Below are 16,627 nucleotides of genomic sequence, written 5' to 3' on the forward strand. Positions count from 1 at the left end.
GGAAGGGCTGCGAAGGAGACTGGGAGTGCAGTCTTGTAGCTGGGTGCAGTATGCCCAACCAAAAACCTGTTTATCTAAGATCCCAGTAATTAAAGTTTTAAAGTAGTCAGTTATTTTACTAAATAAAAGTAGAATTAAGACATCTTTTTTTTTTAATTTATGTTAGTTGTTGATAGACCTTTATTTTATTTACTTATATGTGGTGCTGAGAATCGAACCCAGTGCCTCACACATGCCAGGCAAGTGTGCTGCTGCTCAGCCCCAGCCCCAGCCCAAGACATCTTTTTAATTAAGTATAAAAGAGAAAAATGAATACTGAGCAGGAAGTAGCAGTTGCTGACGTTCTTATCAGGGAATCAATATCCAGAGAGACTAGGGAATATCATAGTAGTAACTCAATGCTTAGATTTTAGAACCAAAGAGACCTGAGTTTGAATCTTAGGTTTGATTTTGTGGGGCTTCGGTTTCTCCTCAAGTGTGAGTTTGGCTCCTTCTGCTGAAAACAACTGAAATAACAAATTTCCTAAAGAGCTCAGATGGTCAGTAAAATACCGTAGGACCCACAAGACAAAAAGGGAAAAGTATGTGGGCCCTGAAGCCACTTTGGCCCTTAGGGCATTTGCTGAAGTGGACAAACTTGGGTTTCCTATGTGACATCCTTACTGGGACAAACAGGCTGAAGTCCTGCCCAGTGTAATAAGAGCCAAAGGAGTGGGGATCCCAGAGCACTACACACTCAGGTTAGCATGATCCAGAAGACCCTGGAGATGTTTGGAAAGCAGGGGGAGCACAAGACCAAAGGAAAGGAAAATCTGACCCTGAGAATTAGGGTCATAGACTGCACAGGTTTGCAGCCAGGTTCACATCACCTGTATGATCCAGGGTACATTTGCTGAGAGGTTGGGCAGAAACAGTGGAAGGAACTGTCATCTAGAATTCCACAAATAATCCTTTCAGACAATGAATAGTAAACAACCACACATGGAAATAAAGCAATAAAAGCAGGAACCAGCAGAAACAACCCTCTGGACAGGTCCACAGAGTTTTCAGATGGAACTCAGTCACATATTAAGTAAAATATCATAAAATTTTTTTGTTAAAAAAATTTAAGAGCTTGGAAATATCAGCAGGGAACCTCAAACTAAAACTCTCCTAGCAGATTGGGGAAGGGGGCAGGTAGCCCACAGACAGAACTTGTAGAAATGAAAACTATAGTAACCATATATATTGAATTAAACCTAATGAGAGAAATGCAACACAGAAACACAAACACAAAACAAACCTGAGAAAATAGGAAAGAAAGGTTATGGAGGACAGTGAGAAGGTCTAACACACATTCCAGAATCAGAAGAGAGATGGTGCAAAGATAATATTTAAAGATGTGATGGTTGAGAATTGCATACTAATGAGACACCAATAAACCCAGTGAATCATAAGCAGGGAAAATTTTTAAAAATGCAGTGATGGCACCCAGCTGTGTGATCTTGGGCAGTTGGTTCCTCTGAAGCTGTTTCTTAATCTGGAAAATAAGAATACGGGTTGAGCGTTCCTTATCCAGAATTCATGGCATCACACGTGTTTTTTAAGATTTAGGATTTGGGAGTGGGGAGTGCTTGGTATTTTTATATATACATATCTCAAGTTAAAAACAAAATTCGGGGCTGGGGATGTAGTTTGGTGGTGGAACACTTGCGTAGCATGTAGGAGACCCTGGTTCCATCCTTTGCACCTCAAACAAACAAAAAGCCCACAAAACTTATTTGCTTTATTTATACCTTACACACAGAATCTGAAGGTGATTTTATACATTTTTAGTTCACCAGCATTTTAACTGCAACCTGTCACTTGATGTCAGGGGTGGAATTTTCCACATGTGGTGTTAGTAATCAAAAAGTTTTGAACTTCAGAGCATTTCAGATTTTTGGATTAGGGATGCTCAGCCTGTCCCAACAATTCCTCAGGAAACTGGTAAGTGCTCAAAACTTGTACACCTATGGTTCCTTCATAGAGTGAAGCTGAGGGAGCCCAAGTGTGAGTGTGCGTGGGAGCTGCAGGGCTTACTGGCCTGGAAACCTGGGGAAACACAAGCTTGCCAAGCATCAGCAGCCTGATCTGTAAAATGGGTCTCATAGTCCTTACCCTGGATTCAAGCCAAAAATGTTCATAGAGCCATTTAAAAGCCACATGCTACTTTTTTCCAGCAAACTAGTCATCTAGCACATCCAGCACAGGTGACATGGAGAAGGGAGGACACAGGAGTTTCAAGGATACAGGGGTCCTTGGAATCACAGCTGCATGTGAAACAGGTCTCTCCAAACAACTGGTTCACAATTCTCTGAGGCACCTCACCTGCAAAATGAGGACTGAAATTGTACCTACTTCAGGGTTTGGGGGCAGACTAAATGAGCTGATGTAAGTAAATTGCTTGTGCCCAGCACATAGTAGGTACCCAATAAATGTCAGTGACTAGAAGAATCTAAGTTGAGGACCTTCTGGTTTCCTCCCTAATTTGATATCTTGAGTTTCAGCCCTGGTGTTCCCTGGAGTCTTCTGCATCACTGAGTTGACTTGGAAGGCCCAAGTTCACCTTCCTCATTTAATAACCTTCCATCTTTTTTTTTTTTGGTACCAGGGATTGAGCCCAGGGGCACTTAACCAAAGATCTACATTCCCAGCCTTTTTTATTTTCTAGTTGCTAAGTTGCTGAGGCTGCCTTTGAACGTTTGATCAGCCTCCTGAGCCGCTGGGATTATAGGTGTCTGGCATAACCTTCCATCTTGTCTTCTGGGGATGGAGCCCAGGGCCTCACACGCTAGACAAGTGCTCTGCCAGCGAGCTGCACCCCCATGTGGCTCCCTGCATCTAGGGCTTTTTTTTTTTAATATTTATTTTTTAGTTGTAGTTGGACACATATCTTTATTTTATTTTATTTATTTTTATGTGATGCTAAAGATCAAACCCAGGGCCTCGCACATGCTAGGCAAGCGCTCTACCGCTGAGCCACAATTCCAGCCCTTGCATCTAGAGTTTTCTTTTGAGTAGATTTCCTAAGTTGCTATGCATGCACCAAGCAGCATCCTTAAAGACGGGATGCCCCAAACTCTGCTGAGAGACTCCCTTAGGTTGTTAGAATCCCACCCCCTCCCTTGAGTCTGGCTCAGTAGGTCTGGGGTGGGGCTTGCAAGTCTGCCTTTTTAACAAGTTGCATAGCTGAACATGAAGATTAGGTGGGGCTGGAGATTCTTCCTCACTGCCCTCAGTAATACCCACCATCCTACATGCTCGTGGGTGACAATGGGTTGGTATAACTAGTGGAGCAATTCTAGGTGTGTCTGATCCATTCCTGCCGTAAGTCCTCTCAAACATTCCAATCCCTGCGTTTCCCAAAATATCTTATGAAGTACCTAGTTCTGTGCGGTGCTTCCTAATTATGGGGCTCCAAGATGAGATACTTTGGGAACCACTGCATTCTCTGTCCTACTGTGGAGAATTCAAGTTGTGCAGTGAGGAAACGCATACAATGTCCACCCCACTAGCTTGATCTCTGATCCATTTAAAACTCTGGTTTGTTGCCCATTGGGTCAGGCAGATCTGGAGCGCTGAGGTCTTGGCTTCCATCTCTGTTCTGTCTGAGCCCAGCCTCTGTGGGCCTCCCTGGGGAGATAGAGCAGGAGCAAGACTGCCATTCCGGAGAATGGAATGACACACAAACGCAAGCCACAGAGACTTCGTTTGGTTGGGTGCTGCTGTTCCAGATGCCAGTCCATGGTTTGCTGACTAAAGAACAGCATTTGGTCCCTGCAGACCTTCCAGACCAAGTGTTTGCCTCAGGGCAGGGCCCAAGCTCTTGTTCCTTTGACTCTCGAGAACCCCCACAGTGGTCCCTTCCATGTCCTCGAAGCGTGGGTAGCTTTAGACAAAGGAAAATGGACTTTCCAATTGTAGCACAGATAAGAGCCGAAGGTGTCAGAAAGGACAAACTAGCATGCTGGAGGTTGACCCAGCTGAGCTCCGCTGGCACTGGGTGCCTTGGCATATGCCCTGGTGGGCACTTCTTCCTTAGAGTAAGGTCCTCCTCAAGCACTGACCCAGCAGGCTAGAGCCCCAGGTACTCGGCCAGGAACACAGCGAGGATGCGGCTCAGGTTGTAGACCGTGGGTGGGTGGAGATTGGCCTCGGAGTCAGAAGGTGTGTGCCAGACGGTGGGGAAGGGCGTGGAGATGAGATGGAGCACAGGGACCCCTGAAGGTGAAAGAGGAGACTTGGTCAGGCCTGTTTTGGCCCACAGCTGATCCAGAGACCAGGCCCAGGCTCTGAATAAAGTTTAAATGTGTGAGGATACATGCTAGTTTTTTTTTTAAATCTGTATACCTTTTGTTTTCATTACAAATTAGAGAAACAATGGATTATGGAGAAAATAGAAGATGAGAAAGATGTCCTTGATTCTCCTTACCAGATATACGTTTTCTCTTTAATAATAACATTTATATTGTACTTGCTGGATTCCAGGCCCTAGCCTAATATCTATCTATATATCTATCTATCTATCTATCTATCTCTCTCTCTCTCTCTCTCTCACACACACACACCATACACACACACACACACATTTTACCCTTACAGTAAATCCTTTAAGGTAGATAGTTACTGTCACTACCTTCATATCATTTTTAATTTTTTTGAGACCGAAACTTGCTATATAACCTCAGGCTGATCTCAAATTCACAGGCTCCCAAGTAGCTGGGACTATAAAGTGTACATCACCATGCCCAGCTTTTAACTTCATTTTTATTAATGTGGAGACTGAGGCAGAAGGAATCAGGGAAATGACTGATTGCCTAAGTTCCCATATCTAGTAAACAGCCAGAATTTGAACCACTCCACCAGGATTGGGTCTGTGCTGCTAACACCTGTACTTATATTGGTTCCTGTCCTCAGAGTGCTTGGCCATGTTTGCTCAGATGGAGCAGGTGGATTCTGCCCATCACTCCATCCCTTACATCTAGTTCAGCACCTACCTAGGGAAGCCCTCAGCATTCACTGAATAAACCAATAAAGAAGCCATTGTTATAAAGGGTGTAGCTCTGTCTGCGGAGGAGCACTTGCCTGGCATGTGCAAGGCCCTGGGTTCATCCCCAGCACCACAAAAAAATAAATACAATAAAACAAAGAAGGCATGGTAAGGATGCCTATTTGTTGACTAAGTAAATTATAGAGTAAAAATGTTAAAACCAGTTTTTAGCATTTACTATACGCCAAGCACTGTGTAAGTAGGCATTTATATACCTGGACTCATCTAATCATGAGCTCTTGTGAATATTTGTGTGTGTCTGTCAGTCAGTCTGTCTCTTCGTTTTTCAGAAGAAGTTGACTTAGGCTAAGTAATTATCTTTAGTTCAACCAGTGGTAAGTTGCAGATCCTAGAACCTAGATCTGACTATTCTAATATCTATGTTCTTAACTCCTATACCAGATGTGTTCAACCCTGACTGGGCATTAAATTATGTGGGAGCTTTGTAAAGATCATGTAGAGCCCAAGATTGTGAGTACATTTTTCCCCCCGTGGTACTGATTGAACCCAGGGCCTTGGGCATGCAAGGCAAGCACTCTACCAACTGAGCTATATCCCCAGCCCTCAAGAGCACAAGATTGTGAATCAGTAGGGCTGAAATGTGATTGGGCAGTTTTTTAACTCCTTTGGCGATTCTGCTGGGCCACCAAGGACTTGAAAGACTTTAAAAGGAAGAATAAATTTTGCAATCACTGTGGCACAAATAATTAACATTTCTTATGTGCTGTGCGCTGGTCCAGATAAGGCCTTTACATTAGCACAATGCTCTCAACAACTTCTGAGCTATCCTCATTTTACAGATGAGGAAACTGAGGCACCAAGAAGTTAAGCAATATGCCACCAGCCCCCACCTGAGAAGGGGCCATTGCCAGGGCTGAGTTGTAGCTTCCTTGAACCCCCATCCCCATTATTCCCTGCTTAGGGCAAGTACCTCTGTGGAGGAAGGGGAGGTGGTCATCTTCCACAGAGCCAGGAGGCTCCCCGGGCTGGAAGTACATCACCTCCTGGGGATGAGACTGTAGCAGGTTCAGACGGTGCAGACGCTTTTCTGGAAGTGGTGGGAATTAAAGGCAGGGGTTAGTCCTTGCCAGTCAGAGAAACCCCAGTTCACAAATTTGAGAGGATCAGTTTCCCAGAGACAGAACACTAGTCGTCCCAACATGAATGAATGTTTTTCCTTACTATGGGCTCCCCATGCTCCTCATCTCACCTAACCCTGAGTCTAGGAGTAGACGCCCCTCTTATTGTCATGATCATGCCCTTTTCACAGACAGGAAATTGAAGCTCAGAGAGGTGAAGCTCATGCCCAAGTTCACAGACTCAGACTATGAGACCAGCTGTCTCTCCCTGGAGCCCGTTTTTCCCCTCTACACTTGACCTCTGTGGGATCAGCTTGTTTCATCCCTGGTCCTCAGAGACCAGGGAGGTGGAAGGAGCCCTGGGTGAGCCCTTAGACAACAGGTGCCTGGCCCACCAGCTCAGCTCTCCGTCCTGCATCCCAGCTGCACCTGCCTCTGCCGTGTTCACTCTTACCGATGCTCCTCAGCCGGTGGAACCAGCGGAGAGTGCGGGGGAAGTGACTGTAGAAGGTTGGGTTGGGTGCTCCCAGAAGATCAAGAAGCACAAAGAGCTCCTAGGGAGAGAGTCCAGGGTGGGATGGGGCCAAGCAGGATCCTGCCAGCCCCACTCCACCTTCTCCCTCCCTTTGCTAGAACCCAATGGGCCCTGGTCTTACAATAGCCTGGATCCTCGTGGGGCCAGGACTGTGGGGTATGGACTCCATGAGGTGGGCTAGGTGCCGGGAGCCATAAAGAGAGTCCTTGGGTCCCCACTCCTTCAGCGCCTCTTCACCATCCAAGAAGAGCAGCTGTAGTGTCACCGGGGCTGCCTGTGAGAGCAAGTACCCAAAGCCAGCTCACTGCCAACTCTCAGCATCAGTCCACCCACATGCCCTTCCACCTGCACAGTTGGGTAGGACCAAGCCAGAGTGCCTGGGTTCAAATTCACACACTGCTGTTCATGGCTGAGCAAATATGGATAATTAATAACTTCCTGAGGCCTTAGCTTCCTCATCTGTAAATGGGGTTAATTATAGTTGTATTCATAAGGTAGGATTCGGACAGAACAGTGCCTGGCATATGATAACTAAACACAGGTTAGCTCTGGTTGTTATTCATCAGAATCAGTTTAGTGGGAGAGACCCACAGATGAATTTATAAACAGTGAAATGCAGTCAAGACAGATGCTTCCAGGAACTGGTGTTCTGAAAGAGCACAGCAGAGGGATGTGCTGGCCTAGCTGGGGGATGACCTGGCCTAGAGAAGGCCTGGGGTCTGCTGGGAAGGATGTTCACACTGAGGTGAGGGGTTAGGAGCTGGCTGCCAGGTGTGGAGCAGAGGGAAGAGTATTTCCAGGCTAGGGAACAACATGGACTAAGCCTGGGGCCATGGAATGGGTCAGAGCAGTTTGAGAGGAGACCAGAGGGGTGAGCAAGGTCCAAGAGAGTTTGGGCTTTGTTAAAAGGTCATTTGGGAGCTGGAAAGGGGTTTGAGCAGGGGACAAGCATGTTTTCATTTACTTATTCATTCATTCAATCATTCATTCATTCCACAAACTTCTATTGATGCCCTAGTTTCTGATCCAAGAGATACAGCAAGAAACAAAAGTAGCCAAGTCCCTGCCTTCCTAGAGTTTATTCTAGTTGGGAGATAGGCAATCAAAACAGAAAACACCACAAAGGGCAGGGGGAGGGAAGAATCAAAGTTCATTGGATTAGACAAAAAGGAATGAATGGAAGGGAGGAGGGATGGAAATAGGAAAGACAGTAGAATGAATTGGACATAACTTTCCTATGTTCATATATGATTTATATGACCAGTATAACTCCACATCATGTTCAACCACAAAAATAGGATCCTAATTAGAATAAGTTATACTCCATGCATATGTCAAAATACATTCTACTGTTTTGTGTATCTATAAAGAATAAATTTAAAAATAGTTAACAAAATACTATAAAGCATGAGATGATGACAGAGAGTTACTTTAGGGTGGTTGGGAAAGCCTCTTAGAAGAAATGTGATTGGAGTGGATACCTGAATGGAAGGGAGGAAGGAGATGCCATTGGAGTGAATACCTGAATGGAAGGGAGGAAGGAGGAAAGGGTGATCTGAAAAAAGCACATTCTATACAGAACAAACAGCAAGTGCAAATGTCCGGAGGTAGGAGAGGACCCTGTGGGTGTGAGGTACCTGAAGGAGGTAGGTGTGGCTAGAGCAAAGTGAGGGGTGCAGGGTATGAGATGAGACTAGAGGGCTGACAGGCACACTCAGCCAGTAAGAATTCTGGTTTATGCTTGGAATAAACCAGAGTTTTAAACCAGAAACCTTATTGGAGCCATGGGAAAGTTTGGGCAGAAGTGGGACAGGATCTGACATTCAAGGCACGTGGCTCAGTGCATGGAGTGTAGGTTGGGCAAATGACCAAGGCAAGAGTTGGTGGGGGTTTGGACCAAGGTAGGAGAGGCCCGCCCACCCCTCCTCCCACTCCTCCTTCCACCCCTGTTCCTCACCTGCTCCTTGGCCCTGCTCAATAACAGATCAAGGGCCTGGGCCAGCTCCAGTAGCAGGGCACAGGGCACAGCCGAATCCGTGGCCCCTACAAAGGGGCCTGACCCAGGAGGGAAGAGCTTCGAGTCATAATGGCAGGCAAGGGTGAGGTGATGGGCAGCCCCTGGGTCCAGCGTGGCCACTATGTTGCCAAAGTCCAGTGGCCCCAGGGGCGTCAACGCTGTAAAGGGATCCAGTTCTACATGCCAGCCTGCTGTCAGGGTCCGCAGCGTGGCCTCCAGGAACTAGTAGCAAGAAAGAGATGGGAGGGTGGACAGGGACTGGGGAGGAGGTGGGGAGAAGAGCCATGTGACCTGAGCCCTGCAGAATGGTCAGGCTGACTCAGAAGTCCTATTTTGGTTTAAATCATTCCTTTGCCACACTTCTACTGAGTACCAACTGAGTGCCACATATTGGGGTGACCCTACCTCTCTCTCAATGTCAACAAGACTAATCACAGCTTTTTTTTTTTTTTTTTTTTTTTGGTACCAGAGATTGAACCTGGGGCATTCAACCACTGAGCCATATCGCAAGCCCTTATATATATATTTTTAGAGACAGGGTCTTACTGAGTTGCTTAGGGCCATGCTAAATCACTGAGGATGGCTTTGAACTCCCAATCCTCCTGCCTCAACCTCTCAAACTGCTGGGATTACAGGCATACACTGCCACAACTGGCACAGCTTACTCTTAAACATCGCTATGTGCAAGCCCTGTTCTAGGAACTCTGTGGGTAACAACCATCAACAAATGGCCACATGAGGGGAACAAAGTCCCAGAGAGGTTTAGAAACTAATACTGGGTGAGGTGGATTGGAAACATGGTATCTGGAAGGCAATATAGAGATGTTAAACCACCAGTTCTGAAGTCTACCCACTTCAAACCCCAGGTCTACCATTTATTAGCTGTGGGATTCTGGGCCTCAGTTTCCTCATCTGCATAATGATTATCATACTGGTTCTCACCTCATAGGGCTATTTTCTGGGTGTGCCTAGCACACAGTAAACCTTCAGCGGGGACAGCGCAAACTGGTAGTGTGTGCATGCTTGGGACTCCAGACTCAGATTAACTCCAGGGGATCTTGGACAGGCTGCCTATTTCCCAATTACTGGGAGGCTAGAGATTCAGGGATTAGAGATAGGACCCTTTACCTTTCTGACTTGGAGATTGCCTGGGCTGCCAGGGGTTCGCACAATCAACAGAGGACGCAGGTAAGTACTCCAGAGACGCTGTGGGTCTAGTTGCCCCACCACCCGTCGCAGCCTGTCTTCTGGGAGGCTTCCAATCGGCGGGGCCTTGAAGGGAGATGGGATACGGAAGAGAAGAATGAAAGCAACCCCCATTTCGATCCTATCCCGGGCACCATTGCCCCCAAGGAGCCCCTGTTTCTTTTGGCAGTGCTTCCAGGATCGGAGAGTTCTAGGATAAATCCTAGGCTCGGGAAAAGTCCCTCCAAATCCATCGGGTCCAGCCTACCGCAATCCTGACCGGGAAATGGAACTCCGGGGAGAGGAAGAGAGACTTCCAAATAATTAACTTGAGGCATAAAGCCCAGATCTCCCAACCTTACTACTTCAGACGCTACCTCTTAAAGGAGAGCTACTATTACAGGACAAGATAGAAGATTTATTCCGTTGGTAAAGGCATGCTCTCAAATGACGGACAAGGTGGCACCTGCGGCTAGGGTCATACAATACAGCCACGTCAACCGAAACTGGGGAAAGGGAAGTGGGGAACACGTACTCCTGCGGTGCCCTTCCCCTGCCCGTCCTCACCCGCAGCTGCCGGCCCCGCGACAGCTCCTCAGTCCCGTGGTGCCAGCTGCTCCAGACGATGTAGAACGCGGAGCCCACGGCCAGCGTCAGCAGCAGCACGGGCAACAGCTGCACCCGCGGTAGCAGGCGGCGCTTGGGCAATGAGGGTGGCTCCGTGAGGCCACGTTCCCCGAGCCGTAACCGGGGCCGACCGCGGCCCCCGGAAGGCATGGCAGCTTTGCCCTGAAACCGGTCGGGGACCGCGGATTGAGTTTAGGCCCAGCCAAGTTCCGCCCCATGGAATCACAAACCCAATGAGCAACAAGAGCGGCTAGACCATCCCACCCGAGCGGGCAGTGAAACCAATGGAAATTCGTGTGCTGAAGACACGCCTCCCTGACTCCCTGGGGGATTGGGGTTGGTTCCCCTGAGGGTTGCACAGCCCTAAAGGGAGCACGAAAGGAATAGGGACCGCCTCCGCGGAGGAGGAAAAGCCAATGAGCAGCGTTTGATCATGGAAAACACCTGGCCACACAGGTCCACGCCCCTCCCGGACGTAGGCTTGGGATTGGTTGCGCAGGGTCGGAAAGATCAATAGATACGTCGAGGAACGGTCCCTGAAGAAGAAGGAGCTGTGACTATCCCTGAAGCGAGGAGAGGATTGGCTTCGCGGGGCCGCGCCCCCGAAGACAAGGCCGGCGGGCATTTGGAAATGGCGTGTCGTTTCCCTCCTTCGATCTATACTATTCTACAACGAAATTATTTGAGTCCGGACCCCGTTTCTCCTCTCCATTGTCGTGAGCATCTGTCCCGTATGGTCCTGAGTGGCCTCGAGCCACTACTGGAGGCTTTTACCCGATCCCTGCGCAGCGGGCGGGGATCGCTATGGCAACAGACCACGCCCCCTGCCCAATGGTTGGTTTGCGCAGGCGCCCACGGAAGTGGGCCACAGGAAGCGGAAGTCCCGCCTCTCCTCTCTCCTCTCCAGAGGCCGAAGCAACGCGGAGGAGACGGTAGCGACTTGAGGACGCAGCTGCCACCATGTGAGGCTGGGCTGGGATTAGGCGGCTGGTGCCAGGTTGAGGGTGTAAATTTGGCCGATTTACGGTGGAAGGGGTTGAGCAGAGCCTGGGCGGAGGGAGAGGTCTTAGCGGATGAACTGGCGTACTTTTCTCCTGAAGAGTTTGAGAACCGGCGTGGGGTCTTTGGCGGATCTTGCGTTCGGGAAAAGGGACTGCTTTATTACATAACGGACTAGAGCTTTCCTAGTTAGTCTTGTTCAAGTGAATTTTAAGGGGAAGCTATGTAGATTAAAGAACCTCGGGGAGGGAAGTGCGGACTATTAGGAGTAACGATTCGCGACATGGGACATAGCCACATCATTTAAGCTGCAGATGGGTGGCTTTTACAGTAACAAGTCACTGAAGTGATTTTGCTTATTTATTCAGCAGATATTACCTTGAATGCTCATGTGTCGGGCACTGTTTTGGGATACATCAGTGAATAAAAGGTCCTCACCCCCAAGAAAAAGTTCCCACAAAGGTTTATTAGGAGACGGGAGTAGGCAGGCCAGAGTTAGAGTAATAAACGAGTTTAGGGTATGTTAGGTGATCAGAGCTGCGAATAAAGAAATAATCAAGTAGGGTAAAGACAATGAGGAATGCCAGTACCTTAATAATTATCACAGAAGGAACATTTGAACAAAGACCTGAAGAAAATGAGATAGTGAATTACATAGTTATTTGGGGGTTCCAGGCAGAGGGAAAAACAAATGTACAGACCTTGAAGTGAAAGTTTGCCTCCTGTATTCAAAGACCACCCAGGAGGCCATTGTGGCAGAAATAGAGTGAGAGGGGGCAGATGTAGGGTATTGGAAAAAGTAGGTTTTCCTTTTATCACAAGATGGGACATGGAGGTTTAGGCCTTGGAAAGAAATGGTCAGATTGTGGATGTAGATTTGATGTAGGAGGTGATGAATTAAGTAGACATCAGAGTTCTTGCCCCGAGAACTGGAAAGATGGAGTTACCAACAGAGATGGGGAGTACTGAGGATAGACTAGGAGTAGGTTGAGGAAGTCGGGCGGTCGGGAACTAAGCCTGGGACAGGCGAAGTTAGAACGTCTGTTGGGCATCCAGGTGGTGATGCCAAAACAGATGAGAATGGGTGTTGTAGGGCAAGGCATTGATCACTCATGCTCCCAGCCTAAGCCCTTCTCACCTCTGGGTTCTATACGTGCTTATTCAGGAGCCTCCTCAACAAGCCCAAGAGTGAGATGACCCCAGAGGAGCTGCAGAAGCGGGAGGAGGAGGAATTTAACACAGGTCCACTCTCTGTGCTCACACAGTCAGTCAAGAACAACACCCAAGTGCTCATCAACTGCCGCAACAACAAGAAACTCTTGGGCCGTGTGAAGGCCTTTGACAGGTAAGCAAAGGGTGTAGATGTAGAAAAGCTGCCTCAGCTCTGGTCTGAAGAGCCTGAATAAAAGACTTCTCGGAAGCCATAGAACAGCAGAGGGGAGGGGGCATCTTAACATCACAAGGTATGGCTGTCTCTCCTTGCCCTCCAGCTACACAGTGCAGTAGTAATGGACATGGACCTAGGAGCCAGGCTGCCTGGGTTCATGTTCCAGCTCTACCTCATAGCAGTCAGGAGCCCTTTTATAAGTGACTTTCTTATAGGTACAATAATGGTAATTGTGGGCTGTAGAGATTCGGTGACTTAATACATGTAAAGTGCCTAGTACAGCATTTGGCACACAGTGCTCTTAATCAGTTCGCAGTTATTACATAATTAGAGCATCCACCCCCATTGGGTACTATTTTAGGCTCTGGAGACACAACATGACTAACACAAACATGGTTCCTGTATTCAGGGAGTTTATGCTCTCAGTAAGGAAACCAATGGAGTGCACATAAATGTGTGTCATACGTGACGATGGGTTTTCTGAAGAAAAATGAAACAAGAGTGTAGACTGTTGGGAAAGGATCACTTCATCCCACTGTGCCTTGCATTCCTGCTCTAGAGGCTAGGGATAACAATGTTTATATAATAGTGGTTTATATGATATTATTTTTTTTCTTATGAAGGTGAGTCTCCGCTTTTCTCCACCTCCATTAGCCTTCCAGCCCTCGGCCACCCTTTCCTGCCATGTTTGACTCCCATGCACTCACATATAGGTGTTCAGGGGTTCCTTTGTGGAGTTAAGAGGTGTCTGTGTGTTATAGCAATGGGATTTTTATTGTTGTGGGCTTTTTTTTAATGGGCATGTGCCACTGTGTCCAACTTTCCCTGCCAATTTCACCTCACAGTACCTCTCATACAAAGCTCCCTCACCCTCCTCATCTTTTTTTTTTTTTTTTTTTTTGGTGGTGCTGGGGATTGAATTCAGGGTGCTAGGCAGATGCTCCACCACTGAGCTATACCCCTGCTGATTCTCTTCATATCACCACCTGATGGTATATTCTAGATCCCTGTTCCCTTGTTTCTTGCTCTTCTCTTGGCTGCGGTGCACACCACAAGGGCAGGCATGTTTTACTCACTGCCCTGGTGGTTGTGTTTCAAAAGATGTGTCAGCTGCATTTAGAAAGCATTTGTTGAATGAACCAGTCCCTTGCTGTCATCACACATGCCCACCCAGCACTGTGAGGCTAGGTAATTGAACTGGGGACTGGAGCACAAATATCAGGTGCCACCTCAGGTCCCAGCATCCCAGGAGCCTCTAGGTCTCCAGAAGAAGGTGCTTTTCTGCTGCTCCTCCTAAATACTTAGTTAACCACACATGAGGAGCTGTGTTTGCCTTTACTCTGTGCCAGGCTGTGCTCTGAGTGCTTTTCAGAAATGCTATATTTATTCATCTGATCTTCACAGCAGTCCTATGAGAAAGGAACCATGATTGTTTCCATTTTAGAGAAGAGGAAACTGAGGCACAGGGGGATAAAGTCCTTTGTTCAAGCCTCTCTAAAAACATGGAGATGAAGCAAGCCTAGCTGTCCTTGCCCCAGGGCCTGCACCCTTCTTCATACCATGCTGCTGGGCAGAGGAAGGGTATTTAGAAGATTCCCCACCAACAACAACTACTCTTGCTTCCCTACTCCCTGCCCCACCAGGCACTGCAACATGGTGCTGGAGAATGTGAAGGAGATGTGGACCGAGGTCCCCAAGAGTGGCAAGGGCAAGAAGAAGTCCAAGCCAGTCAACAAGGACCGCTACATCTCCAAGATGTTTCTGCGTGGAGACTCCGTCATTGTGGTCCTGCGGAACCCCCTCATCGCTGGCAAGTAGGGGCTCCTTCCCACCGTCAGAACTTGCTTCCCTGTCCTGTGAAGACCTGCCCTTTGTGATCGGAATAATAAAGTCCTGTTTTGTTTTTGTTTTTGTTTTTTAAATCCTAGTGGTATCTGTCTATTCCCAGGGCTTTGTGAGTGGGGCAGCCTTGGGAGGGAGGGAGAGGAGCACCTGGATGTGGGGCTAAATGCTGATTCCAGAGCCCCTGAGCAGGTGATGAGGCGCTTTCTCTGCCCTATCCAGGCCTCACTTCTGGAACTGTCCATGAAGTGGATAGGTTAGACACAAATGACCTCACTGAGAGCCCAACTCAATTTTCTTTTGGTCTTTTTTCCCACTTGTCCTGTGAGCAGACATCCCCCAGGTGTCTAGCTGTTATGTCATAATGCTAGGGACACAGTGGTGTCTGGGAATCCCACCCTGCCCTTGCAGGTGGAGGAGTGGGTGTGCACTTGGGGCAGGCAGCACTCTGATACTCTTAGGATGCCAGGCTCAGTGCTCCAAGTTGTCCTCCATTTTCTAGAAGAGGGAGCTGAGGCACAACAGAGGATGTCACTTCCCAGGGACATCCAGCTGGGAAGTGATGGTATGATTCAAACCTGCCCGCTCCTGGTCTTGTGGCTTCTGGTCCTGAGCTCTGCTGCCCCTCAAATTACAGCATACTTAAAACTTGAGAGGAATTCTCTACAAACTCTTGGAGGCCTTACTTATTGGGAGGATTAAGGACGATCTTCATCTTGCTGTGGTGTGCGCGGATGCATTCTGTCTTCCATCCTTGGATCTCTGTCTTCCAGATAGGGCCAAACTGCAGGTGGGTGCAAGAGCTGTCAGGCCTGAGGTCAGGATTAAATTAGATGTTAGCTGCATTCTTGAGCTGTGGAAGGCACATCTTGAATTACTCTGAGCCTCGGGGCAGAGCTGGGTCACTGCAGCAGAGAGGGAGCTGGCATGCAGGGTCAGAAAAGATATACATTTCCTCAGTGCTCGGCATTTCATTGATGCAACCATTATTGGGCAGATATTAGAGCTCTCTCATTTATAGATGAGACAGCTGAGCCCCCAGAGAAGGTAAATGACTTGCCTGGGGTCACCCAGTGGAAAAGGGAGGCCTTATTTATGGTGGAGGATTAGAAAACAAAGCAGCTGAGTGTGATGACAACATCTGGAATTCTAGCAACTCCAGAGGCTGAGGCAAGAGGATTCCAAGTTCAAGGCCAGCCTCAGCAACTTAGTAAGACCCTGTCACAAAAAGGACTGGGGTCAATAGTAGAGCTGTCCTGGGTTCAATCCCCAGTACTGCAAAAATAAAACAACAAAAAAGAACTGATTTTTTTTTTTTTTTGCATCCAACCTGGAAAGCCATGCCCTTACAAACAGCCTTAACTATTAGGGAGCAGGATGGAGCTGTACCATTCTTACCTGGAAAGTGGGGGCAGTGATGCTATCATGGGCGGCCGCCCTGGGGCTCTGATTCTTGTACAGGAGCAGAACCAGCACAAAACTCTCACAGTCAGATTTGAATCTCTGTCTTTCATCCCTCTGCTTATTGACTTACCAGGAAATGGAAATTGGTTTGCCTGCCTTACAAACTGGCATCAGAGATGTGTTGAGCACCATGCTGGGCATCAGTCTGAATTTCCTTCTTCATCTCTTCCCCCACCCTGTTGCCCAAAATGCTTTCGAATTGCCTCCTCCTTTGGTGCTGAAAATTGGAGAAATTTTTGCAGCAGTACCATGAGGCAAACTGGCAAAGTAAAATCTTTGGTCATGTACCTTGGACCAGTCAGTGTCCTAGTGAAGTCAGGCAACCCTAGAATGTAGGTATTACCGTCTCTCTCCATTTTCAAGAAACAGACACAGAGAATTTGGGGATTTTCCCCAAGTGACACAGATATTAAGTAGCCAG

The 16,627-nt window shown here is 47.8% G+C and overlaps 2 protein-coding genes across 2 annotated transcripts; one reads left to right on the top strand and one right to left on the bottom strand.

The window, feature by feature from the left end:
* Nucleotides 1–1,595: 1,595 nt before the first annotated feature.
* On the bottom strand, nucleotides 1,596–10,775 carry Qpctl (glutaminyl-peptide cyclotransferase like). The gene is made up of 7 exons (XM_027945732.2): nucleotides 10,455–10,775; nucleotides 9,831–9,974; nucleotides 8,643–8,924; nucleotides 6,807–6,959; nucleotides 6,605–6,704; nucleotides 6,003–6,119; nucleotides 1,596–4,242 (listed from the first exon to the last, which is right to left on the bottom strand). The coding sequence occupies exons 1-7, from the start codon at nucleotides 10,662–10,664 to the stop codon at nucleotides 4,097–4,099; spliced, it is 1,152 nt and encodes a 383-aa protein (XP_027801533.1). The 5' UTR covers nucleotides 10,665–10,775; the 3' UTR covers nucleotides 1,596–4,096.
* Nucleotides 10,776–11,369: 594 nt separating this feature from the next.
* On the top strand, nucleotides 11,370–14,822 carry Snrpd2 (small nuclear ribonucleoprotein D2 polypeptide). Its single transcript, XM_027945731.2, has 3 exons — nucleotides 11,370–11,476; nucleotides 12,679–12,858; nucleotides 14,544–14,822. Coding segments are annotated over exons 1-3 (357 nt in total). The 5' UTR covers nucleotides 11,370–11,474; the 3' UTR covers nucleotides 14,719–14,822.
* The last annotated feature ends 1,805 nt before the right edge of the window (nucleotides 14,823–16,627 follow it).

The sequence above is a fragment of the Marmota flaviventris genome, chromosome 18 (genome assembly GCF_047511675.1).
Source record: "Marmota flaviventris isolate mMarFla1 chromosome 18, mMarFla1.hap1, whole genome shotgun sequence".
Classification (NCBI taxonomy): Eukaryota; Metazoa; Chordata; class Mammalia; order Rodentia; family Sciuridae; genus Marmota; species Marmota flaviventris.

What these genes read in the sequence shown, in the direction of transcription:
- Qpctl (XM_027945732.2), bottom strand. Translation starts at nt 10,664, where the DNA reads ATGCCTTCCGGGGGCCGCGGTCGGCCCCGGTTACGGCTCGGGGAACGT. An exon ending in CCACGAGGATCCAGGCTATT is followed by an intron (nt 6,705 to 6,806) that starts GTAAGACCAGGG and finishes CTCTCTCCCTAG; the next exon opens with GAGCTCTTTGTGCTTCTTGA. An exon ending in CCACCGGCTGAGGAGCATCG is followed by an intron (nt 6,120 to 6,604) that starts GTAAGAGTGAAC and finishes CACCACTTCCAG; the next exon opens with AAAAGCGTCTGCACCGTCTG.
- Snrpd2 (XM_027945731.2), top strand. An exon ending in CGTGTGAAGGCCTTTGACAG is followed by an intron (nt 12,859 to 14,543) that starts GTAAGCAAAGGG and finishes CTGCCCCACCAG; the next exon opens with GCACTGCAACATGGTGCTGG.